Below are 21,969 nucleotides of genomic sequence, written 5' to 3'. Positions count from 1 at the left end.
AAACAACTCTGTATAAAGTACAGTAAAAAATTAAAACTTTTCTCAATGTTAAGTCAATGCTACAATTCATAAAACAGCACTATTAGGGAGAAAAATGGTCATGTTTAACTAAAACTATTTCCTGTTGTAGAAGATGACACAAATAGTAGGTTAAGGCTTTCCTAGTATTAGGGCTTCTTTTCCTGTGTGGACTAGGTGATAGCTGATCTGATCTAGCACTACTAGAACAGAAAAATAGTTCTTTATTAATAGTCACTAGCTGCTATAAAATGATAACAGTACCTTTAGTGCTGTCTTTGCATAGCTGGGCTTATCTTTAATACCTCAGAATACATTATAGTTCATCAGGCTGGCTAACTTGTTTTGAAAAAGTATCTTTTCTTATTAAGCTAAACGCCACCTGCATATATAAAAGTTGTTGGGAGCTTGTCTAAAAATGAAACATTTGATGGTCTGTGCCATAATTTTCTTCCTAATGCTTTATTTATTTAATTTGAAATAGAGTAATTCTGAGGGTGAGGACAATGATGATTCAAAATCTCCTGGAAAAGGCAGGAAGAAAATAAGAAAAATTATTAAAGATGATAAACTTAGAACAGAAACACAAAATGCACTGAAAGAGGAAGAAGAAAGAAGAAAACGTATAGCGGAAAGAGAACGGGAAAGAGAGAAATTGAGAGAGGTATGTTCTGTTTTCTTTGTGAAATGCTAGGAAATTGATGATGATGTTTAAGACTACATATTTACCCTTAGTTTAATTTGATAAGTAATTAAATCTCTGTGACCTTGTAAGCCACAAGTTTTATCTGTAGTTTCCTGCAGATTAATGTTGGTAAGTTTTGTTCAAGACTGCAGAGGTCTTTAGAAGTATGTGTCAGTTGCCTGCTGCTTTACTGGGGGAAAGCGCTCTCTCAAAGTAAGTTGTGATGCATAGTGAACAATTTAAGGTTTCTCTTTACTCGATAAATGGTGACTTCCAATTTTACTAAAGCTGGTGTCTGTAAAATGCTTGGTATTATTCAAACGTGCAGTATTCCTATGATGCCCTGTTTCTGCTTCTAGGTGATAGAGGTAGAAGATGCTTCACCTCTGAAATGTCCTATTACAACTAAGCTGGTTTTAGATGAAGATGAAGAAACCAAAGAACCATTGGTGCAGGTTCACAGGAGTATAGTTACCAGACTGAAACCACACCAAGTAGATGGTAAGGAAAGAGAATTTAATTTTTTTTTTCCCCCTCCACTTACGCAGCACCTTATGCAACCTGAATTAGAATCCTAAGAAAATCTCCTTGGCAGGCAAATGCCAGGATGTCAGGTTTAATGCTTTATGTTTGGAACATCTGAACAAAAGTAAATGAGATCAGCCATACCTGTTGTTTTACAAGCAAAGAACCTTAGAAATGTAAAGTTGGAAGGGTCCTCAGAATCACCCAGTTCTCTACACTGAGGGCAGAATCAAATTTATATTTACCTGTTCTATTGAGGAATTAGTATATTCACTTTTTGCAGTTTTCAGTGAAGTTTTAAAAATCTCTCTGTATTTTCCTGGCTTTCTTAACAGATTTTTTTTTTTCCTGATACCTGACATGACTGCTCATCAAGCCAGCTTCTTTCTATATTCTGTTTCTAGTGGAGAAGGAAAAAAGGGGAATAACCAATTGTAATTTTCTTCACAGCTCATTCTGTTATTTTAAAATTTCCTCAAAGTTCATAATCTACAGCCATTTCAGTAAGGAACTTCGGGACTTGCTTCAGCTCTTAAAGGGAGGTGCCCTGAACCAGGCACAGCAGTGAAGTTGAAGCATCATCTGTGCTGAGTATAGCATAGTAGAACACAACTCCCCAATAAATACTGTAAAGAACAAAAAAAACCACCCAGCAGACCCTCATGCTGTTAATGCATTTTATTAATGTAGCATACATTTCCTTTCCTTTTTCAGCTGTCACAGTTCTTAACTTGACTTTTTTTCTCTTTAAGCATAGAACTTATATCTGATTTGTCTTGGCAGAATTTTTTCGAGTTTGTATCAGATAATGTTGCTGATTTACTGAGAATCATTTTAGTCTTTTCATGAGGTCCTTGCCACTTTTTGTTCTGTCTCCTCTTTTCTCCCTGTCCCCAAGATCACAATCATCTGCAGTCTGCACAGTAATATTTTCTGACCCAGATGCCACATCTTCAGTGAAAACTGTGAATATAATTACGTTCAAGACAAAAGATGGTCCCATGTACAACCCATTGGACAGAAATGTATCAATAATTACCCTGAGCGCTGCTTTTCTAAGAGTTACTATGATGTTACAGGGATCACACCTATCTCTTGTGAACTTTACTAAAATGAACATTTAATAAGAAAGTTTTCAATATTTTCTTCAGGTGTTCAGTTCATGTGGGATTGCTGTTGTGAATCTGTAAAAAAAACAAAGACATCTCCTGGTTCTGGATGCATTCTTGCTCACTGTATGGGTCTGGGGAAAACGTTACAGGTAAGAAACAAAAGTCTTTTTTCTGATCTGTAGTTTACTCTCAAAAGTTGGTCCAGCAAAAGTTAATGACTTTCAGAACATAGTGAAGCTTACTGTTTCCTAGGCAGTGACTCGATGAGGGTTGCTGGAGATAAACATTTTGTAACAAGGTCTTGAGAAAGAAGTTGTGTTTTGTAGTATACAGCTGTGAAAGTTGTGATACACACCTGTGCTTTCTCTGCTTTTAAAATATCTAAAATTAGATTAGGTAATCATTGTTATACATGTGAAAAGATTATATTTAGTTGTAGGTGATGTGTAGCTCTTTTGCAACTCCGAACAAGCTAATAAAAGCTAGTAGGATACAGGCTTCAGGAAGCTATGTTTGTAAGACAGTTTAATAATCTGAAGCAGATTGTGGGTTTTACTGTGTTCCTCATTCATTTGTTGTTCCTTATTTTTCTCAGTGGTTTTTCAGTTAATTTGTTGCATTGATAAAGCAGAGGTTTATTTATGGTTTGGGACTTTTTTGTTTGGTTGGCTTTGGTTATGCCAGACTTCCAGTGTCTAAAGTCAGATGGTTTGCATTTTAATGTAAAATGTTTTGTTACAATTTAGACTTTTCCGGGTTGAGGGACAGGGGGCATTTGTTTTCTATTTCAGTAATTGTCCATATGTACTTTCATATTTTTGAGTCTTTGTGCATCACAAGCAGTTAAGACCAGAAACCTTCATTGCCTTGGCAGTTAACTACAGGGCATACTTTCAACCCATTTTTCACTTCTTTATTTCTTTTCTTTGGCTTTACTGTTCTTTGCTTCCTGAGATCTTCAGGTTCGAGCCTTCATTGTCACTTCAGCGCATGTTCCTTCTCCTTTACACTGCTGAAGACTGCTTTGCAAAAATCTTTAAACCAGGATATTGTAGTATTTCTTAAAAAAATTTTCCATATTTCTCAGTCTGATACAGGTGGCTTTTCTGCCATATTGAAAGTTGCGTAGTGAAAAAGTTACCATTTCCATTAGTCTTTAGATGAAGCTCAGTCCCCATCTTAAAATGTTGCTTCTGAGACCGATCAGTCAAGCAGTTGCTGTAAAAGTTCTTCTCAAAAGCTCTTTTTCTTGGGCCTCATATAGTCATTGCAGGCCTCAGGAGAAGCTTATGCCCTTGACCTTCAAAAGAGGTAAAAGATCAAAACCAATTTTCTTAAATTCCCTGCATCTCAGTATTCATGCTAGTACCGTTCAGGGTAGTCAGGAATGTTGAATCCCTTTCGCATTTGCTTGTTTCCAAGCACCTATCATCATAAATTCAGGTTTTGCATTTGGCCAGACGTAGCATCACCACAAATACTGTGAGCAGGGAGCTGGGGTGAGTTCCCTGTCCTGCTGCTCTGCTGCCCAGTCTGTTCCCAAGTACTCCTTTAGCAGAAGACATTTGACAGAAGAACCTTTCCTTCTGATTCTGGGGAAGAGAAAAAAGAGAAGTGTTTGAGAACTCTGAAGAAGAAAGAAGGGTAATGACCTTATCTATGCTTGAAAAGGCCCTCAGAAAAGCAGGGCTGCTTGGGTCTCCCTGTCATTGGCCTCTGATGCTGCGTTTCCTCATTTTTGGAGGAGAGAGATACTCCCATACCTTTATCTCAGGACAGCTGGCCAGTGAAACGAATTACTGTGAACCTTTCTGATCTCTGACTTGAGCAAAATCATGAGAAATCTAACTTGCCACTTCTGCAGGCATGGGAATTGATCAGACCCAATTTCAACTTGGGGTCAGTCAGGGCCTTCCTATGCCAGGAGCGGTTCTTGGCCATCAGGTTCACTCAGCAGGAGCTCTGCCTGGTGCTCCCAGCATGTGACCGGCCAGTCTAGATCACGTTAGCAGCCAGCACTTGCTCAGCACTTCCTTCTGAATCTTTCTTCCCATGCTCCAAATGTGGATGCACTTACTTCCTGGAGGGCAGTCTCCTTAGCGTGGTGATGGTGGTTCTCAAAGAGGTTATTTTCTTCCTACAGTGAGGATGGGATCCTCAAAACATCTGTGAGGAAATGCCATTTCACCATCCTCTTCCATCTTGGTCAGTTGTGGTAGAAGCTTCCCCATGGGACTGGGGAGCCCTATTGCCTGACCCGAGGGCTCAAGATATGTCCATGCGTAGAGAGGTCAGTATATCAGTGTACGGGAATTCCAAACTGTATGAAAGATGTCTTAAGATTGTTGTGCCATAGCTGAATTCACGCTCTGCAGGTAACAACAGGTAGCTTTATGACCTTGTCAGGCACTTCACAAACAAAACACTGTAAGATCCTGCTGACAAGCTGTGAGTATTGACACTTACGTTTGGAATGGGCTGTCTCAGTAGCTTTTACTCTCGGTAGTGCTCACATCTGCCATCTTAGTTGGTGTTTGGCATAGGTTGTGCACCTGGATGCTGTAAGATAGCAGACTTGACTTGTCTTGAAGGCTTTCATTAATATTTTTGGAGATTTGAAATGTGCTTCAAGAGAAAATCTTCAGAGGGACTCTAGCAGGAGGTGAATGCTACTCTGCTAGCGTTAGGTATGCCCTGCTGGGTCAGATGACTTCAGTATTCTTGCATCTTCCCTGTAAACCATTGCTACCCAGGGTTTTTCAAAAAGTGAAGTTACGTGACAAAGACCTAATCCTGTTCTCCTCTGACTTAATTTAGATAAATTTTATTTTGGACTTTCTGATCCTGAGGATCATCTTTCTTGACCTGCAAATTGCAGGATGTAGTTCTGGAGTGCTTAGGCTGGTGTAACGTCTTCAGGTTCTTTAGATCCCCTAGATTCCTCTGCAAAGAACAGGCTCAAGAGAAGCTTGGGGTTTGTGGCATTCTGATTTTGGTGGGGTTTTGTTGGTTGTGGGTTTTTTTTTGAGTAACACAATGTTCTCGATGATCAGAGGCACTGTGGTCATGCACTGTATGTACTGTTTAGGTAAAACAAGCTGCAGCCTTGGCTGTTTGTGGTGCACAGCATGTGGGCAGTGTTTAAGAACTCCAGCTGCAGTATATATAGCTTTGCTTTGTTTATGGAAGTTGGGGTGACAGGCACAGTATTTTGAAAATCTGCAATCCTGTAGAAGAGAGCTTTCATACATACTTTGAAAATCACCTTTGAAGAGTGTATTTGTACGTGCTTGTGGTTCTTCAGGTTAATTACACCTTTTACTGGAGGTTTGCAGTGTTTGGCAGAGCTGTTGTGCTTTAGTGTAGCAATGCAGTCTAGGGGACTTTGTACACTTACACTTTGTATACTTCAGTTTGATGAAATATTTTACAGCAGATGGTATTTTTGTATGTGATCCAGATGTGTTCATGACATTGGATTTGCCTGTAATGCCTTGATAGTCTCAGAGCCACAGTTACAAATATGTGTCAGGTATTTTTATGTCCAGTGTTTGTAGCTTAGGTAGTTGTTTTTTCCCTTGTGGTCATTTGCCAGTCCTACTGTACTCTCTAATGCCGTTTGTTGTTTGGCTCTTAAAAGAGCTAAATCAGCAATAGGTTTTAGCAGACTTTGCAAACTGCAGAGAAGAATGTCAGTGAAGGATCGGGGAAATAAGGCAATTAGGGAGTTGCTGGCTGTCCAGGACATAGGACTTCTGTGATTACTCTTCAGGGGTAGTTTTTGCATCTGAACATGAGATGCTTTTGTCTTGATCGCATAACCACTAGTAATTCCTTTCGTATCGCAACATCTAAAAGCAGTCTGAGGCCCAAGCATGTTTTTCCATTTTCTGAGAATAATCACACAGTTTGAAATTACTTTGATCAGTGTATTAAATCAGAGTTGCCAGATACCAAGATTTGCTCCGGAAAGAGCTTTCTGGATGTTGTACAGTATGTGGATGAGTGCAGTCTTCACCAATAGAAGTCTGGTGTGAGAGCTGGAGCTGCCATGGGACCACTGATCCTTCTGCTCCCAGGTGTTTACAGGTTACCTCTAGTCCTGCCTTTATTTGCTGCTGCTCAAAACCAGGCAGCTCAGCAGAAATACTGAGGGCATTGGAATATTTTAAGTTTTTTTCCCAGGCCTGAAGGAGGTGTTATCATTTGCATCATAGAGCCAGTCTGGCTGCAGGGTGAATACTTGGAAAGTGATTCAATAACCTGCTTCAGAGCTCTTTGGAGGAAATTTACCAATATGTTGAAAAAATGTGGGAAATGTTTATTTAAGACTGAAGTTCACTTTCAAGAAACCTGATATATTTATGAAGTCCAAAGAGGTGAAGTTATTTAATGTGTGGGACAGGTATTGGGAGAAAACTTTAAAATGACCTAGTAGAAATTTCTAGTTTATGAAAATGATTGGTGAAATGTATAGGGAGGGTTCCTTATTTACACAATCGTTCAGCAATCTGATATAACTCAAAACTGCATGCATCTTGGTATGTGAAGGATGTACGCAGCCATATAATGCAGAGTAATAAGTGTATGACTTCAAAATACATGTGTATTAAATTTTAAGCAGCAAGTTATTTAACAAAGAAAATGTTGAAACAAGACTGTTGTTGGTAAGTTCTATCTGTGAATATACTTGTCTTTTTCTTTGCTAGTGTTTAATACTCAGTGTTTTATTTGGCATTTTGTCTGTTTTTTCTCTCACAGGTAGTAAGCTTTCTTCACACGGTCTTGCTGTGTGACAAGCTGGATTTTCGGACAGCTCTGGTAGTGTGTCCACTAAACACTGCCTTGAACTGGTTGAATGAGTTTGAAAAATGGCAAGAAGATTTAGAAGATGACAAAAAACTGGAGGTATAAGACTTAAACAAGTATTTGAAAACAAAATAACTGAACGGTTTACATAATTAGGAAGCTCCACCACTCAAAATACAGGCTAAGGAATGTACTTTAAGGCTGTGAAAAATCTACTTGCATTAATAAGCCTTAGGCATTTAAAAGTTACCCCAGTACTTCAGTATTTTAAGAGAAGTTCAAGCATATTTTTCCCCCTTTGAAAGGTTTGTGAACTAGCAACTGTGAAACGCCCTCAAGAGAGAGGCTATATGCTCCAGCGTTGGCAAGATGAAGGAGGTGTGATGATAATAGGCTATGAGATGTATCGCAACCTTGCACAAGGCAGGAACGTGAAGAGTCGAAAACTTAAAGAAATATTTAATAAAGCTTTAGTTGATCCAGGTAAGTGAAAATTAAGGTATGCATTATATATATTGTACTTCCTAGTTTATGTTTATGAGCTGAGTAATCTTGCAAATGGAAATCTGTTGGGCAAATGATTTTAAACAATAACGTTGGTAAGATTTATCACATTTTCTTTGTTGGCTTTTGTTGAGATACAGGAATGGTTCTTCAGAAACTACCCCATCTGCTTTTGTAAACAGACTTCTGTAACAGTCTTTTCTATTAGATCAAAGACAGAAATGACAGCTAGCATTGCTTTCTTTGTGAGGTGATTTGAAGTGACTCTGGAACCTAACATTATTTTAATCTGCTGATTTGTTGCAGCCACAAGCTGCTTTATCCTTGATAGAAATGTGTTGTTGAGGAAGCAACTACGCATGGAAAACAGTTGAGAATGTACTTTAGAAGTGTGAACGAACAAGTGTTAATTAAGTGCTAATTGAATTGATTGCAGATAAAACACTTGATTAATTTTTCAGTCTTAAAGAAACGGATGTCTGGTTTAAGGGCAGCTGAACTGAGTGAACTTGAAAAGTAAGCACTTGAAAATATTCCAAGCTGATATAACCAGTCTGTCAGGTGGTCACTAAAAAGAACTAAAAATATTAGGATTAGCAAGTTTCACCAAAATAGCAAAATTTTCCTACAAATTCTGAATTGGCAATTGATCTCTGAAAACAAGTTATGTTTATACAGTGTGCAGTAAACCTCAAAAACTGTTTTTAGAAGGCACCTTTGCTGTAACTTGGTATTTCTCTTTAAATTAGGAATGCTGATACAGTAGGTAGGGTAAATGGCTTCTTTGATTCTGGAGATAGGTTTTCTTGGGTTTTATTTACTTGGCTGGGCTTCAGGTTTCTTGACAAGTGTGTGGCTGATACTCTTTTCTTTGTTTTTTTCTTTTTTTTTTTTTTTAATCTGATTGAAATGCAGCATTGGTCTGGTTTGTAATTGTACTTGGTGAGCTTGATTTTGTGAAGTCTCAAATAATAGGGCTGTGGATTTTGTTCTGTTAGACAAAAGGGATTCTTCTAATGGGAAAAATAACTTTGTGATTGTTGGCATTGTCCAGTTGGAATTGGCATCTCCAGCTCTGCAGAAAGCCTGTCTGAGCAGCTAAAACATTAATTTTTCTGCCAGTTTGACTAAATCGTATAATTGCTGTGGAGTCAGTAGCTGTACAGTAGTCAGTACAGTAGCTGATAAACTATTTTTGTGATCATGTTGAACCTGCATACATTATTTAATCAATTAAGAAAACACGCTTCTTGCCAGTGGGTTTTCTGACTCCTTCTATTAATGTGGCAGTTACTAAAAGTAATAAAAAAAAATTAAAGAGCGGGGTGGGGAGAACACTGCTGTCCATCTTATTTTGTACCTGGTTTGCTCAGGATGTTGCAGTTGTTGAGAAAATTGCTAAGTTAAAACTAGAGAAGAAAAGGTGTGAACTGCTGTCTTGAAGTAGCAGTGACAGGGGAGTAGCTTTGTATTCAGCAGGTCACGTTCTGGTGCAGCGATGAAATAAAATGTTATACGCTTTTACAGTGATGGATTTTTATGGTGTTTATTCCTTGTGAAAAGTGTAAGGGAAGCTAAACATAGGGGTTGTTACCACATGTCTTTTTAGTAGTATTGTCCCTTCCTTTGTGGATTGTTATTTATGTAACTTCAAAAATACTGGGCTGTGGAGTGAGGTGGCCTGTTGAGCACGTGATTTTATGGAGGAGACAGTGACGTGTGTAACCTTCCCTGTCCCATCTCTTGTCAATCTCTTGGTTTTTGCATCCTCCTTAGAGGTGTGGTTCTGCTATACTTCCAGACATCTTTAGACAGCTTAGGACTCAGGATAGAGCAGTGTTTGTCATTAGGTTATTGACTTTTGTAGATTTAATCAGGTTCAGAAACTGCAGCCCGTTGAACGTTGAATTGGATAATTCCCTGTGAACCTGTTACTCTCTTCTACTCTCTTCTTGGACTAGCTGGTTGGTAGGATGGTATCAGACCATTAAGAAAACTAACCTTAAGATAACTCTGTAATTATTTTCGTGTTGCTTCCCATCTTTCCTTATTTTAACTAATTACAAAAAGACAGACATGTTCATCTGTTGTTACCCATTAGTTTTTGGAGACGTTTGGATTCGCTAAATTGATGAGAAGTATTTTGCAACGACCATCATTTGTTTCTTGCTGTCTTCGTGAATCACAGCACTGGCAGTATAACAGGCTGACAGTAAGAGTTATGAAGCTGTATGCTGGCTTACTGCTGTGACTGTAAATAGGAAACCCGGTTCCTCTGGGAGCATTTTTAATTTAAAAAGTTGCAAATTCGGTATTTGAGCGATAATTTAATGATATGTGTCTGGTTAAAATGAATACTGCTAGGGTAGATGTATTCTATAGTAGAAGCTTGTATTGCACTGTATACTCTACGGAAGAGGGGACCAGAGAGGGAAGTTTAGCCAAAGTTTATGGGTGGAGGAGTGATTTCATTAATTAACTAGCTCTGCTATGTGAAATAATAGCAGGATTATATATGCATGCAGAGCAACAAATGGTTTCCCATAATGCCTTGTGCAGCTGATGAAATGCTGTTGGGTTTATTGATAGCTGTTGTGCTTTGCTCGCAGCATTTTAATAACTATATTTTTTTTTGCTTGCTCCTACTAATAAAAATTCCATTACTGTTTAACTTGGAAACTGCTCTTTAATTGGCAGTTGTATAAAGCAGACAAGTTCTTGTAGACTTCAGAGGAGGAGGAGAACCGTGTGTATATCTATGTATCTATCACTGAGTATTTTTAATGTATATCAATATATTAACAAGTGTAAGTACAGTAAGAAGGTTAAGAAGATGAAGACTGTGATCTTTGAGGACAGATTGAAAGACTAAAGTTTTTCAGCCTAGAAGTCAGACAACTAAGCTGACATTTTCCACCATGTAAGGGCTGGTTACTGAAAGGACTGTTATCAGTTGGTTTTTACATCAGTTGGAGAAAGGAAAGGGCAGAACTTACCCTGATTTGCAGCAGAGATCATTTAAATTAGGTATTGCACTGTGTTTTAGCAAGAGAGAGAGGTCATGGAGTTTCCTATTTCTGTCCAGGATAGGTCCCTTTCTTATAACTCTGATCTCAGGTGAAGTAGACTAAATGATCCCTTGAGGTCCCTTTAAGCTTTACATTCCTTTCGAATATAAGAAATGTTCTGTCCATAATGAATTGCATTTATGTTTTTTAAGAACAAGGAAAAAACACAAAAATTTATGAAAATCCCTGCCACTGAATTGTAGCCAAGATGTTAGTTCAAGATACCAATGCTACATGCCTGCCAAACAAACCATGAAAAATTTTACAAAGGTAGTTTATTCATATTTTACTATCATTCGCTTACTCTAAACAGCAGCTTTTCAGGTGGATTTTTGGTTTGTTTTTTTTTAACTAACCAGTTCATGTTAATGAATCACAGTCTTTACTGAAATTGATTTCTGGGATATCTGCACAATTTTGATTGCTGTCTATTATTTAAAGACTTCATTGTCCTTCTCTAATGTACTTTGATTCCAGTTGTAAACATAATGTACTAGACCAAATCTATTTCTGAGAATGATGTATTAATGTGCAAGCTGTCATATCTGGTGGGGAGATGTTGCAAATCCTTGCCAGTGCTGCAGTTCTAGAAAACTGCTCCAAACCATCTCAGTAGTACTGCGCGCTGGGTGAACTTGTGAGATCCTTGCTCTTCAGGAGATACTAGGACAAGGACTAGAGAAGGCTCTGTTACTATTAAGAGGTGTTTACCTAAAATTAAAGGAAGGCTTTGTGTATAGCCACTTGGTGTTTTGCATGCTGTCAAAACTAGGGAAGGTACAAAAACTGTGACATACTGTGGGGCAATGTTTCTTTGGCAGGTGTGAAAACTCAGAAATACGTAGGCTTGGATAAGTCTAAGTGTGTTTAGAATTCATATGTGGACTTCAATAATTGTCTTCTAGACTTGGTTAAAGACATTGGTTTTCTGCTTGGGAGAATTCTTGATTCCTTTTCTGTTAGCATATAAGATTCCTATCACTTTGACACTTAGCATGGCACGATGAAGATGACCGGCACTGGCATTAGGTCATGCAAGTGGTCAGAGGTGTAATTGATACTCTGTTGATCATTGTCCTAGAGTGAACTTTCTTCTTTACAAGGCATTTTAAAGTTAGTCTGAGGAAAACTGTTCTAAGTTATAAAAGGTGAGATTGTCCATGCTGATAAATATTCCTTTGACACCTCAAGTATCAGCCTTTTTAGAGCTGAATGGATGAGCCCAGCTGATGGCTTTGTATAGTGTTTTTCAAAGGTACATAAACTTGACTTCAGCTGACTTCATTCATGGTTTATAGTACTAGAATTGAGATAGAGTTTAGATCTAGTAAAGCATTCATTCAGAGTTACTAGTTGGATCCTGGAATATCTTACACTTCTCCTTTCAAGGAAAAAGGTACCAGAAATTGCCCTAAATCTGAAAAGCATTAGGATGTGTAAGTCTGTTCTGCCAAGTTTGCTATTATTTATCTTAAACCCCAAATTGTAACACTTAAAAATACAGAAGAGTTTGCTTTGTGTACTGTGGAAATGTATTGTGCTGTGCTTTTGACATTCCTTGTGCCTAAATAACACCTAAAATAACAGTCTGTAATCTTTGGGTTTATCTTCCGGAAGGAAGCTGAGGAGATTTCTATGGTGACTTTTCAGCTGCAAGCTGGTATTCACTTGTCTGTGATTCAGATCAGATTTGATTGTGTCTTATCTTAGGTAAGACTGATTGCACTGTTTACCCCTATTGATACTGACTTCTTGCCTTAATGAAAAATTACTGGTTATCTGATTTTTGGTTTTCTTTAGAATTGAGCGAACACCAGTAGATGGCAGCCTGAGCTGGATTTAAGGCACAGTTTTATGAGGTTTTTACAGGGTGAATGGAAATGTAGACATGCACACACTAGCTGTATGGATAGATATTTTTTATAAGAATATGAATATATATATATATAAAAAAATAATCCTTCCCGTGAAGACTTTACAAGCAGCAGCCTGTAGTTTACCAGAATGGCTACTGTGAATGCTTGTGCAAATGTTGAATGAGAACCTTAACTGAGCTAAAAAAAACCCACCACAAAACACACACAAAAGTTAAAAACCCCCACTTCATAAAACTAATAGAACAAATTTTTCATTCTTTAGGCTGCCAGATTCTTTGTGGTTGTAAAAGATGGAAGAGATCTAATGTTATTTCTTTCTAGGCCCTGACTTTGTTGTTTGTGATGAAGGGCACATACTAAAAAATGAAGCATCTGCTGTTTCTAAGGCAATGAATTCTATTCGATCTAGGAGAAGAATAATCCTTACAGGAACACCACTGCAAAATAATCTGATAGAATGTGAGTACTTGTCTGGTTTAAGTGTTTATTTCCTTAAATATACTTTTGCCTTTCAGCAATATATAGATGGATTTAGCTTGATTAGAAGAAAATAATTTGATACAGTGAAGCTGTTTGTTACATTTCTCTGTCTAAAAAAACCCTAACGATCTGGTTTTGTATTTTGCATTTTAAGTCATTGTGTCAAGATGTGGCTCCATGATGGTTTAAGCCAAATTAAAATGAAGCTGTTGGGAAGGTGGCCTCTCCTCCATCTTTCCCTTGATGTGGCCATACATATATCTGATTCCTCAGGGAGCCTGTATATGAGGAGTATCAGAAAACCAGCAATGCAGGAGTGAATAGCTTTCTGGCAGTTTAGTTCCTTGATCTGGCTAATCAAAGGATGAGATGAGTCTCAGCATGTCAAAAGGGGAAGGGAGGGAATGTTCAGAGGGGAAATGGGTGGACCGGGTCTTACAGCAGCATCAATTTAAATTGTTTTAAAGCACTGTAGAGCAGTGTTCTTAGTGCACTCACTAAACAGTGATTTATGTTACTGTCTTGGGAATTTGATTCTAAACTAGCTTCTAACAGTAGCTCCGGTTTGTGAATATGCTGTAATAGGTTTTTTTCCTGTTGATTAATATGCTTTTCAATCTATTTAAAGTCATACTTGGAAATACGATTCTTTTGTAATGTTGCTTTGGTGTACAGCAGCTTTCAACCTTTGTGTAATAAACATGATGAGGTAGTTTAAAATCAGACATTAAATTTAGAAGTTACCTCTGTGCCTGAAGTATGTGTCAATTTAAGATGCCCTTTCTGGAAGATTTTGAGGTGGTTTGGGTTTTTTTTCTCAGCAGAAAGTTCTTAAATAAGATGCATTTATTTTCTGTTAGAATTAATCCCAGTACTGTACTTTCCATTTTGAACCACTCAAGTCTGATATTTTTGTCTTAGATCACTGCATGGTTAACTTTATTAAGGAGAATTTGCTCGGTTCAATCAAGGAATTCCGAAATAGATTTATAAATCCAATTCAGAATGGTCAGTGTGCAGACTCTACTCTGGTAGATGTCAGAGTAATGAAGAAGCGTGCACATATTCTCTATGAGATGTTAGCTGGATGTGTTCAGGTAAGAGCGGCTTTACTATAACTAATGACTTGGATTAGCTGCGGGGGGGGGGGGGGGGGGGGGGGGGGGGAGGAGTTGTTTCACCTCATTCTGATAAAAGCACTCAAAGGCCTGTTATCTTGCTGTTTGAAAGCTCCATCGAATGCAGCTATTGGTTAAATATTTCCACTAATTTCTAGACCTTTATGTTATTTGTTGTGACTAGAAAAACTCAGAAAAGTTTCATAGCTTTTACCCAAATGTCAGTGTATGCTAAGCAGGACATATGTGTGTATTAGAGAATCTAGCTGTTTTCCTGCTAGGAGACTAGAAAACTACATGGTAGAGTAGGACAGCAGCTGCTTTGAAATACTCTTTTAATTCCTTATACACGTTCAAAGAATACACATTTAAAACCTCAGTTGCCTTAAAAGCCACCCAGAAAGTTGTTGATGATCTGTAGTTTGTCACTTGGTTCTTTCTGAATTCCTGTTTTTTCTGATTTGTGAGAATCAGAACAATGGGAAAGAGGAGAGAAGCAAGATTAATTCAAAAGGGTGAAGCACTTGTTACCTTAAAGACCTTGGATGTAAAACCAAATGAAAACTCCCTAGCTTTCTGGAATGAGAGCTGGATTCCTTGCTCTCCAGTTAACCTGCTGTGGTATTGCACTTGTGTACTATCAGCATGATGCTACTGCTCTTCTGCTTTATAAACCCAGGCACAGGCAGCCTGATGGAAGGTGTGACACTGTAGGCACTGACTGCCACCTCCTGGCTGCGCAGTTGTTGGTAGTTGATTAAATAGTCCAAGTGGGCTCGAGCTGTCCGAAATGGTCATAGTGGGATAGTCCCACAAGCAGCGAAATAAAGAGGTTTATGGCAGTGTATAAAGCTGGAAAAGGACCTGTAGTGAGAGGATAGCATACTTAATTCTATGCATCTATACAGCAGTACAGGAATGCAAACCAAAAGACGGAACGAGAAGAGGAATGTAAATTGCAAGTACATCTTACATGCCTTCAAGTGCTGGCCACCCTGACAAAGCCCAGATGGAATTTCTCACAGCACTCTGCAGATCAGATCCTGTCCGTAGCAGCTCTTTCTTTTGCTCATTCGAGCTATTACATAGTTTCTTTAGAAGAAAACAACTCTGTTCCTAAAGGATGTTCTCATGAGACCTTCTTGCACTTCTAGATAACAGCAAGGCCATGCAGGTGGTGTAATCGTCGGTATCAAGTGGGAGCTGCCTGCAGGCTCCCCTGTTGCAGCGACTGGCTGAGGTTATCCCGCAGCTAAGGAGTTTGTGCAGCATAGCACAGGCAGGTTAGCTCTGATGAAGGTCACTTAACTCCTAAACGTGCAAAGGTCTCTCGGTCAGAGTCAATAAACCGTTCAGCATTTGAACGAAGGAGTAGGTGGAGAAAAGCAGACTAGCATTCAGAGTCAAAAAAATGAAAACAGAATTTTGCATTGCCCCAAGCAAGTGTTCAGAAACCATGTACTCTGTACTCTAAACCAGAAAAGTTAACCTGAGTGAGTTCGTGTGCGATACAAACACTGATAGCAGTTGCTTGACTTACCCACACTTTCACAAAAAAATGGTTTAATATTTTTTAAAAAAACGCAGAAGTATTTACCAGAGCAGCTACTGAAGTTGCAGTTGACTTTGCAAGGACTTGGAACTGGGACATGGGGTTAACAGGTCATAGAGTTTTGGCCAGACAACCGCATTTACTAGGTACATCGGCTTCTGCAGACAGTGCCTGTAGTTGGATTGTGTTTAGTGGGCTATTTTTTCCCCCTTTGTGGTTGGAAAGTATCTGAATCTTTGTAATTTATGCGTGGTGCTTCCTCCTTTAAGATGCCAGAAGTTCTTAAGCTCTCAGTAGTTGTTTTCATGTTTATGTGACTGAAGTACTGTTTGTAAAATTACAGAGGAAGGATTACACAGCTTTAACAAAGTTCCTCCCACCGAAATACGAGTATGTTCTAGAAGTTCGAATGACACCTATTCAGTGCAAACTCTACCAGTACTACTTGGATCATTTGACAGGTATGTGCCTGCAGTTCTCTCGGGTAACAAGATTGATGGTCATCTAATAAGGGGCTTCTTGCCACAGTCAGTAGGCTGGGGTTTTTTGTATGTATTATTGGCTCTACAGATGTATTTTTCTGCTTCCTGTAAGATTTTCCTTAGCTCTGAAATTTGAATTATAGCAAAACATTTGGTTGCACATAAAAATACTTACTTGAGAAATAATATTTGCATCTCTTGACTATACACAGCTTCGGGTTTTGGTTCATCTCTCTTTTTTTCCTTTTCTAAACATAAAATCTAATTGATCTACTGTCTTCCTCTTCCAAGAAACAAGATAACGACTGTAAGACTGGAGGGAGAGAATGCAAAATTGAGATGTACTGGTGAAAGCATTGCTGCCGCCTTGTAATAGCCTTTTGTCATTATGCTAACCGAAGCTGTGATTTGCAAATACCGGCTCTTTTGTGGAACTCTCTCCTTTTGTTCTCAAAACCCAAAAGTCTGGTTTTCATAATGGCCGTGCTTCATTAGCTTTCAGTGGGGTTTTGACTCTTCTGTCTTGGGGATTTACATCTTCCCAACAAGATGTAAATTTGTTTAATTGAAAAGGTGTATAAGGAAAAACCACAAGCCCAGAATATGTTACTGTGGGCTGGTGTGCTGTTACGGTAACTTGTAATTTTAGTGTATCAAAGTGCTGGAATATCAACACCTCTAAATGATACACACATATGTACCACTTAGACCATTAGAATGGTAATCTCAAGGAACTCTTAGCTAGGTTTTCTGTACCACTGTGCTTCATACAGCCAAATGGCTCAGCAGAAGTTCTTGGGTTCTAGAGTAATTCTGTTTGGTTTTGTTTTTTGAAATACCATCTGTAATAATTGACCTAATGATCAGGGGTTGAATTCCATAGTCAAGAATGTTTAAGGCACTGCTGATAGGTTTTTGTCTAAATCTTGAAGTGTGTAATTGCTTTTTGCAGTGATTACAAAATGTACTACGTAGTCTGTGCCGGTTTGTGGGGGCTTTTTTGCACTTGCTAAGCCACCTGTCTTAAAATGCCAGTCTGTTGCTGATGGATTGTTATTATATATATTTTTTTAATCTATATTTTTCTATTCTGGTTACTCTCCCAAGTTTTAATTACAAGAAAGATGATTTGTATCTCAAATTAACCTATCATTTATAGCAATATTAAATTCACTGTGTTGTCTTAGTGACTTCAGATTCTGGATAGTGCAGTTTGTGATCTCCTAGATAACTGCTAGCAAGACTTCATTTCCACAGTTCTGTTGTCTGTTCCCTTTCTTCGGTTAAGTTACAGAAGTAAGGCGTTCTGAAGGAGCAGTGAAGTAATTTCAGTTCTACTGATACCTTCAGTAGTAACTGGATGCCTAAATGCCAGCTTCCCTCTTTGCCCTTTTATCCTAAAGGAGTAGAAACTTGCTGTTTTATTTAAAAAAAAATATAAAGTGACTGAAACAAACGCACACACCCTTCTTACATTAATAGTACTTCAAAACAGTATGTAAACAAGCCCAAATCTTTGTGTAGCGCTGATTCCTAATCAGTTCTGTACTGCAGTCTGGTCTTTTTATCTTTTATCTATATCTTACTTTATATCAGTGTTCTGAAAAGCAGGTTATTTGTGTTCTATTTATTTCTTCGTCATGCTGAATGCCTTCCAAAAGCTAGTAGCTTAAAAGTGATAAGCGTTAGCTATTTACTTTACAGGCATGCATCTAAATGATTTAGGTTAAATCTTTATAGGAAGCTCTTCATAGGAACTTTTTAATCACAATGCTTAGGGTAGGTTGGTAGGTTATTTTTGGCCAATTTCCAATGCAGAGTGGGGTTGGTTTTGTAATTTCTCTCTCCCCCGATGCTGGCTTTGTTGGTGTGCCATGCTTTTAGATGGCAGTGTAAATCTTTCACAGATCGTTGATTAGCGTAAGAGCTAGCGCTGTATGTTTACCACTGGTTTACTCTTTATGGAAGTCTTTACATACAATGGCTTTCAGTGCTACCTTTTTTTCATACAGCAGGCAGCGGATAAGAGGAGGGTGCCCCTAGTTCAGTGTTAAAGTGAAGGAAAAGGTTTGCTCTGGCAAAAAGCCTGTTACAGTGAGCTTCAAATTTGCTACATTGTCGGAGCCATTAATTTATTAGCATTGTATGTGTAACTAACTGTAAGAAAATGCGCTGCCTAACAGGGAGTTTATTTAATCTGCCTAGATTTCAAGGGCTCAACAGACCTGAGTTTAGCCAAGTTTGCCTTTGTCAAAAGGACTCGCACTGGTGCACAACTTACTGGCCCTTCGTGGGCTGCTTAAACTCTCTGAACCTAGCGGGAAGCATCATCTACATTCTCTGGCTTCGTCTTGGTTAGTGTCCTGCCAGTTTGGGTCAGTGCCAGAGACAGTGTGAGAAGGATGAGGGGAAGCGAGAAAGACAGGCAGCCTCTTTCAGAGGAGAAAAAGCTGTCTAAGCTAAGCATGGCTCAAGTCTTTAGAGTGAATCTCTGCGTTGGTTGCTGATGCCCACAGTAATTCTTTGCGTTACCTTTGTATTTCAAAAGAAGACTACGTGCTTTCTGATTTTCATTAAATAAAAAAGGGAGTCTTGTTACTGAAGATAAATATAGAAGGGGAATTGCTGCTTCTCTCTGAATTTTTAAATTACATTTTTTTGTGCACTGTAACAGGCATAAACTAAAGTACACATTTTAGATGCAATTTTACCAGGGTTTTTCTTCAATTAATGAAAATGGTACATGTTTTGTTTCACTTCTGTAATACAGAAAATTAAAAAATCTATGAGATTTTTTTAAGTTGAAACTTGTTAATAGCCAATTTCTCTGATTTTTAGCTTAGGTTTGGGGAAGTGGAAGCTAAGAATTTCTGTCATTACAATTCCATTTTCCAGTCATATGGGAGCACAATGGGAAGATACTCGAAGCTGTTGTATGATTAAGTATTTGTTAAAATACTTACACTTTGTAGACATTTGCTGGGATTGTCTTGTGCATTGAGGAAATGCACTAGATAAGCTTTGTGCCTGTTTTGCTGTAGACATTTCATGATTGTGGCGCAGTAAATACTATTTTCTTGCAGGTATACATGCCTTAAATGATGCACATGATCAATACAGAAAACAATGTGTTGCAAGCACCTGAAGTTAGTGTGCTGCTTAGTGAGAAATTGAGAGTACAAAAAGAAATTTAACTCTCTGAATGTTGTACTACTTTGCAGTAATTTGTGCTTGGACAATGAAAAAATAGCCTGGGCTTTTTTTAGATTGTTTATTGTAGCAGAATACTGCAGCATTATAAGTCATTAAATAAAGGCAGCTTAAAATAGTAAGCTGAATTCATTGAAACCTAAATGCGAATTGTATTTCGTGTTTTCCACCTTGGGCTGCTTTTACAAAACCTAAATAGACATGACTGTCCTTTTAAGAGAATTTGGATTCATTCCTATACCAGGGTGAAATGTGCTTTTATGTAAAAATGTAATCGTGTTTTTCATTATCAAGAAAAAGGGGAAAATCTAATTTTGACAACTTTAACTAGGAAAAAAATGCCTGTGACTCAGTAATTTGACCTCTTTTACAAGAGATGTTACAATATGATGTGCATCTGGAAAGAACACTCAGTACTGTACTAACGGATTGTTCAAAGGGGGAACAGTATGTGGCAAACCTACTTCAAGGTTTCATTCTAAAACCTGAACTTTATTGTCAGGTGTAGGTGGTGGCAATGAAGGTGGAAGAGGCAAAGCTGGAGCTAAACTATTCCAGGATTTCCAGATGTTGAGCAGAATCTGGACTCACCCTTGGTGCTTGCAGCTGGACTATATTAGCAAAGAAAATAAGGTAAATTAGATATATCAAAATAATCTCTATTGAGAACTTTCCAAAGAAGCTATGCCAAATGCTAGGTAAAGTTTCATCAAATTAATGGAAATCTTTGTTGCTGTGGGGTAATTTTGCTGCTGTTTTTGTCATATTTTTGTTCCTGGGTATGTTGTCATTCTTAAAACATTTTGCAAGGTCAACCCTTTGTAGAACTTACCATTGTTTAAATGAAGAATGAGCAGATGGCTAAAGGTTTAATAAAAGCTTCTGGATGAGAATACTTAATAAAATTTCTGTTTTTTCTCTTTTGAGGGCTATTTTGATGAAGACAGTCTGGATGAGTTCATCGCTTCAGATTCCGATGAAACTTCAATGAACTTAAGTTCTGATGATCATACAAAGTAATTGCGCTTTTATTTGTTGTTGATTGTTAGAATCATTTCCCTCATAGAACTTGAGTCATTTCTATAGAAGTGAACGTTATTTTTTTATTTTTGTGTATCTGTTAAATATGTCCTCCAGCAGTAGAATATTTACTGGTTTTATATTTTTATATCCTTCATAAAAATGCTTCCTATTTTTACATATTTTTTAGAATTTTTACATCCTCTAGCAGTAGAATTTCTAAAAAATAATGGGGTGTACAATGTTACCTTTCTAGGAAAAAAAAATCCAAGGGGAAAAAAGTGAAGAAAGAGTGTAGCTCCAGCGGAAGTGGCAGCGATAATGATGTTGAAGTAATTAAAGTCTGGAATTCAAGATCTCGTGGAGGTGGAGAAGGAAACACGGAAGAACTTGTAAACAACCCTTCATCTGTTACAAAATCAGAAGAAGGTGAGTATAATACACAAGTACATAAAATACAAAGCAATTCCTTTGGCAGAAGGTGATTTGAGAGGGCTGTCAGGAATTCTGCTTTACAGCTCCCACTACTTCTAATAATACCCTGGGGAAAAAAAGGGGCATCAATTTAGAGCTCCGGGTGCTTGTGGCAGGAAAGCTGCACAGTGAACTACTTTTTTAATTTGCAAGTACAAAACAATACAAAGTTAATAGAGGAACTATGCTGCTTTTCACCTGCTGTTTTTAAGTGTATTGGTGAAAGAGTAATGGAAAAATCAAGAAATATATATGTCATTCATTGTTGCACCTGGAATTTGAAATGGGTGTTGAGGAAGCATATAATGTAGCAGGAATACGAGACCTTTTTTAAGATTGTTATTCAGACTACTTACATCTGTGCATTTCAATTTTGGATTTTCCTTTAATAATCTAGCTTTTGTCTTGTCTCTAGTATCATAGAGCTGGTTTTCTGATTACATCATTTATTCTGTCTGATCACTTTCCCTAAATAAATGATTTTTTGGGGAACTGTTAAGGTGAGAATTATTTTTTTTGGTCCCCATCCCAATGACAAAACATTGTAAACAGGTAAGGGGAAGAGTGTGAGTGTGTGTGTAAAATACACATACAGATTAAATGTATTAAGGTAATTACTTGCATTATAGGCAGGATGGGTTTCTGTCTGGGTTGCTTAAATGTTTACCTCTTTCATGCAGCCTTGTTTAATTTAATGTAGGTACAGAATTTCTAAACAAACATTTGATGCTGCACCAGCTGAGGTTTGCGGGCAGACTCTGACTGCAGCTGTCGGGGGCCCTTCTGCGAAGTTTAGGGGTGAAGGTGAAAATAGATAAGTGCTGTGTGTAGGGTTTTCCCACAGCACATCCAGGTCTCTTACTTGGTTACCTTCTTTGTTCTTTGTATTGAAAAATACATTCTTTAAAAGCTTGTATGAAGGCTCAGATATGAGTTCTGTGGAGATCCCATCTTGCACATGAAAATTACTGGCTTGTCAGGATTGATCTGTGGTGCATAGTCTGAAACATAGATGTTTTGAATTGTTCATAAGAT

General features: G+C 38.0%; 1 protein-coding gene across 4 annotated transcripts in view; it reads left to right on the top strand.

Moving 5' to 3' along the window:
* The window catches only part of ATRX (ATRX chromatin remodeler), an 86,470-nt gene that overhangs the window by 42,493 nt on the left and 22,008 nt on the right, over positions 1–21,969 (top strand). For all 4 annotated transcript variants that reach the window (XM_040614639.1, XM_040614638.1, XM_040614640.1 and 1 more), the window contains 11 exons: positions 503–682; positions 1,063–1,204; positions 2,380–2,489; positions 7,102–7,248; positions 7,455–7,632; positions 12,920–13,057; positions 14,000–14,175; positions 16,092–16,209; positions 19,943–20,073; positions 20,368–20,456; positions 20,717–20,889. In XM_040614639.1, the coding sequence (XP_040470573.1) occupies positions 503–682; positions 1,063–1,204; positions 2,380–2,489; positions 7,102–7,248; positions 7,455–7,632; positions 12,920–13,057; positions 14,000–14,175; positions 16,092–16,209; positions 19,943–20,073; positions 20,368–20,456; positions 20,717–20,889 (1,582 nt within the window). The remainder of the gene's footprint in view (positions 1–502; positions 683–1,062; positions 1,205–2,379; positions 2,490–7,101; positions 7,249–7,454; positions 7,633–12,919; positions 13,058–13,999; positions 14,176–16,091; positions 16,210–19,942; positions 20,074–20,367; positions 20,457–20,716; positions 20,890–21,969) is intronic.

The sequence above is a fragment of the Falco naumanni genome, chromosome 14, assembly GCF_017639655.2.
Source record: "Falco naumanni isolate bFalNau1 chromosome 14, bFalNau1.pat, whole genome shotgun sequence".
In the NCBI taxonomy this organism is placed as follows: domain Eukaryota; kingdom Metazoa; phylum Chordata; class Aves; order Falconiformes; family Falconidae; genus Falco; species Falco naumanni.
The sequence above is the reverse complement of the archived record's forward strand: the minus strand, read 5'-3'. Positions and strand labels throughout refer to the sequence as shown.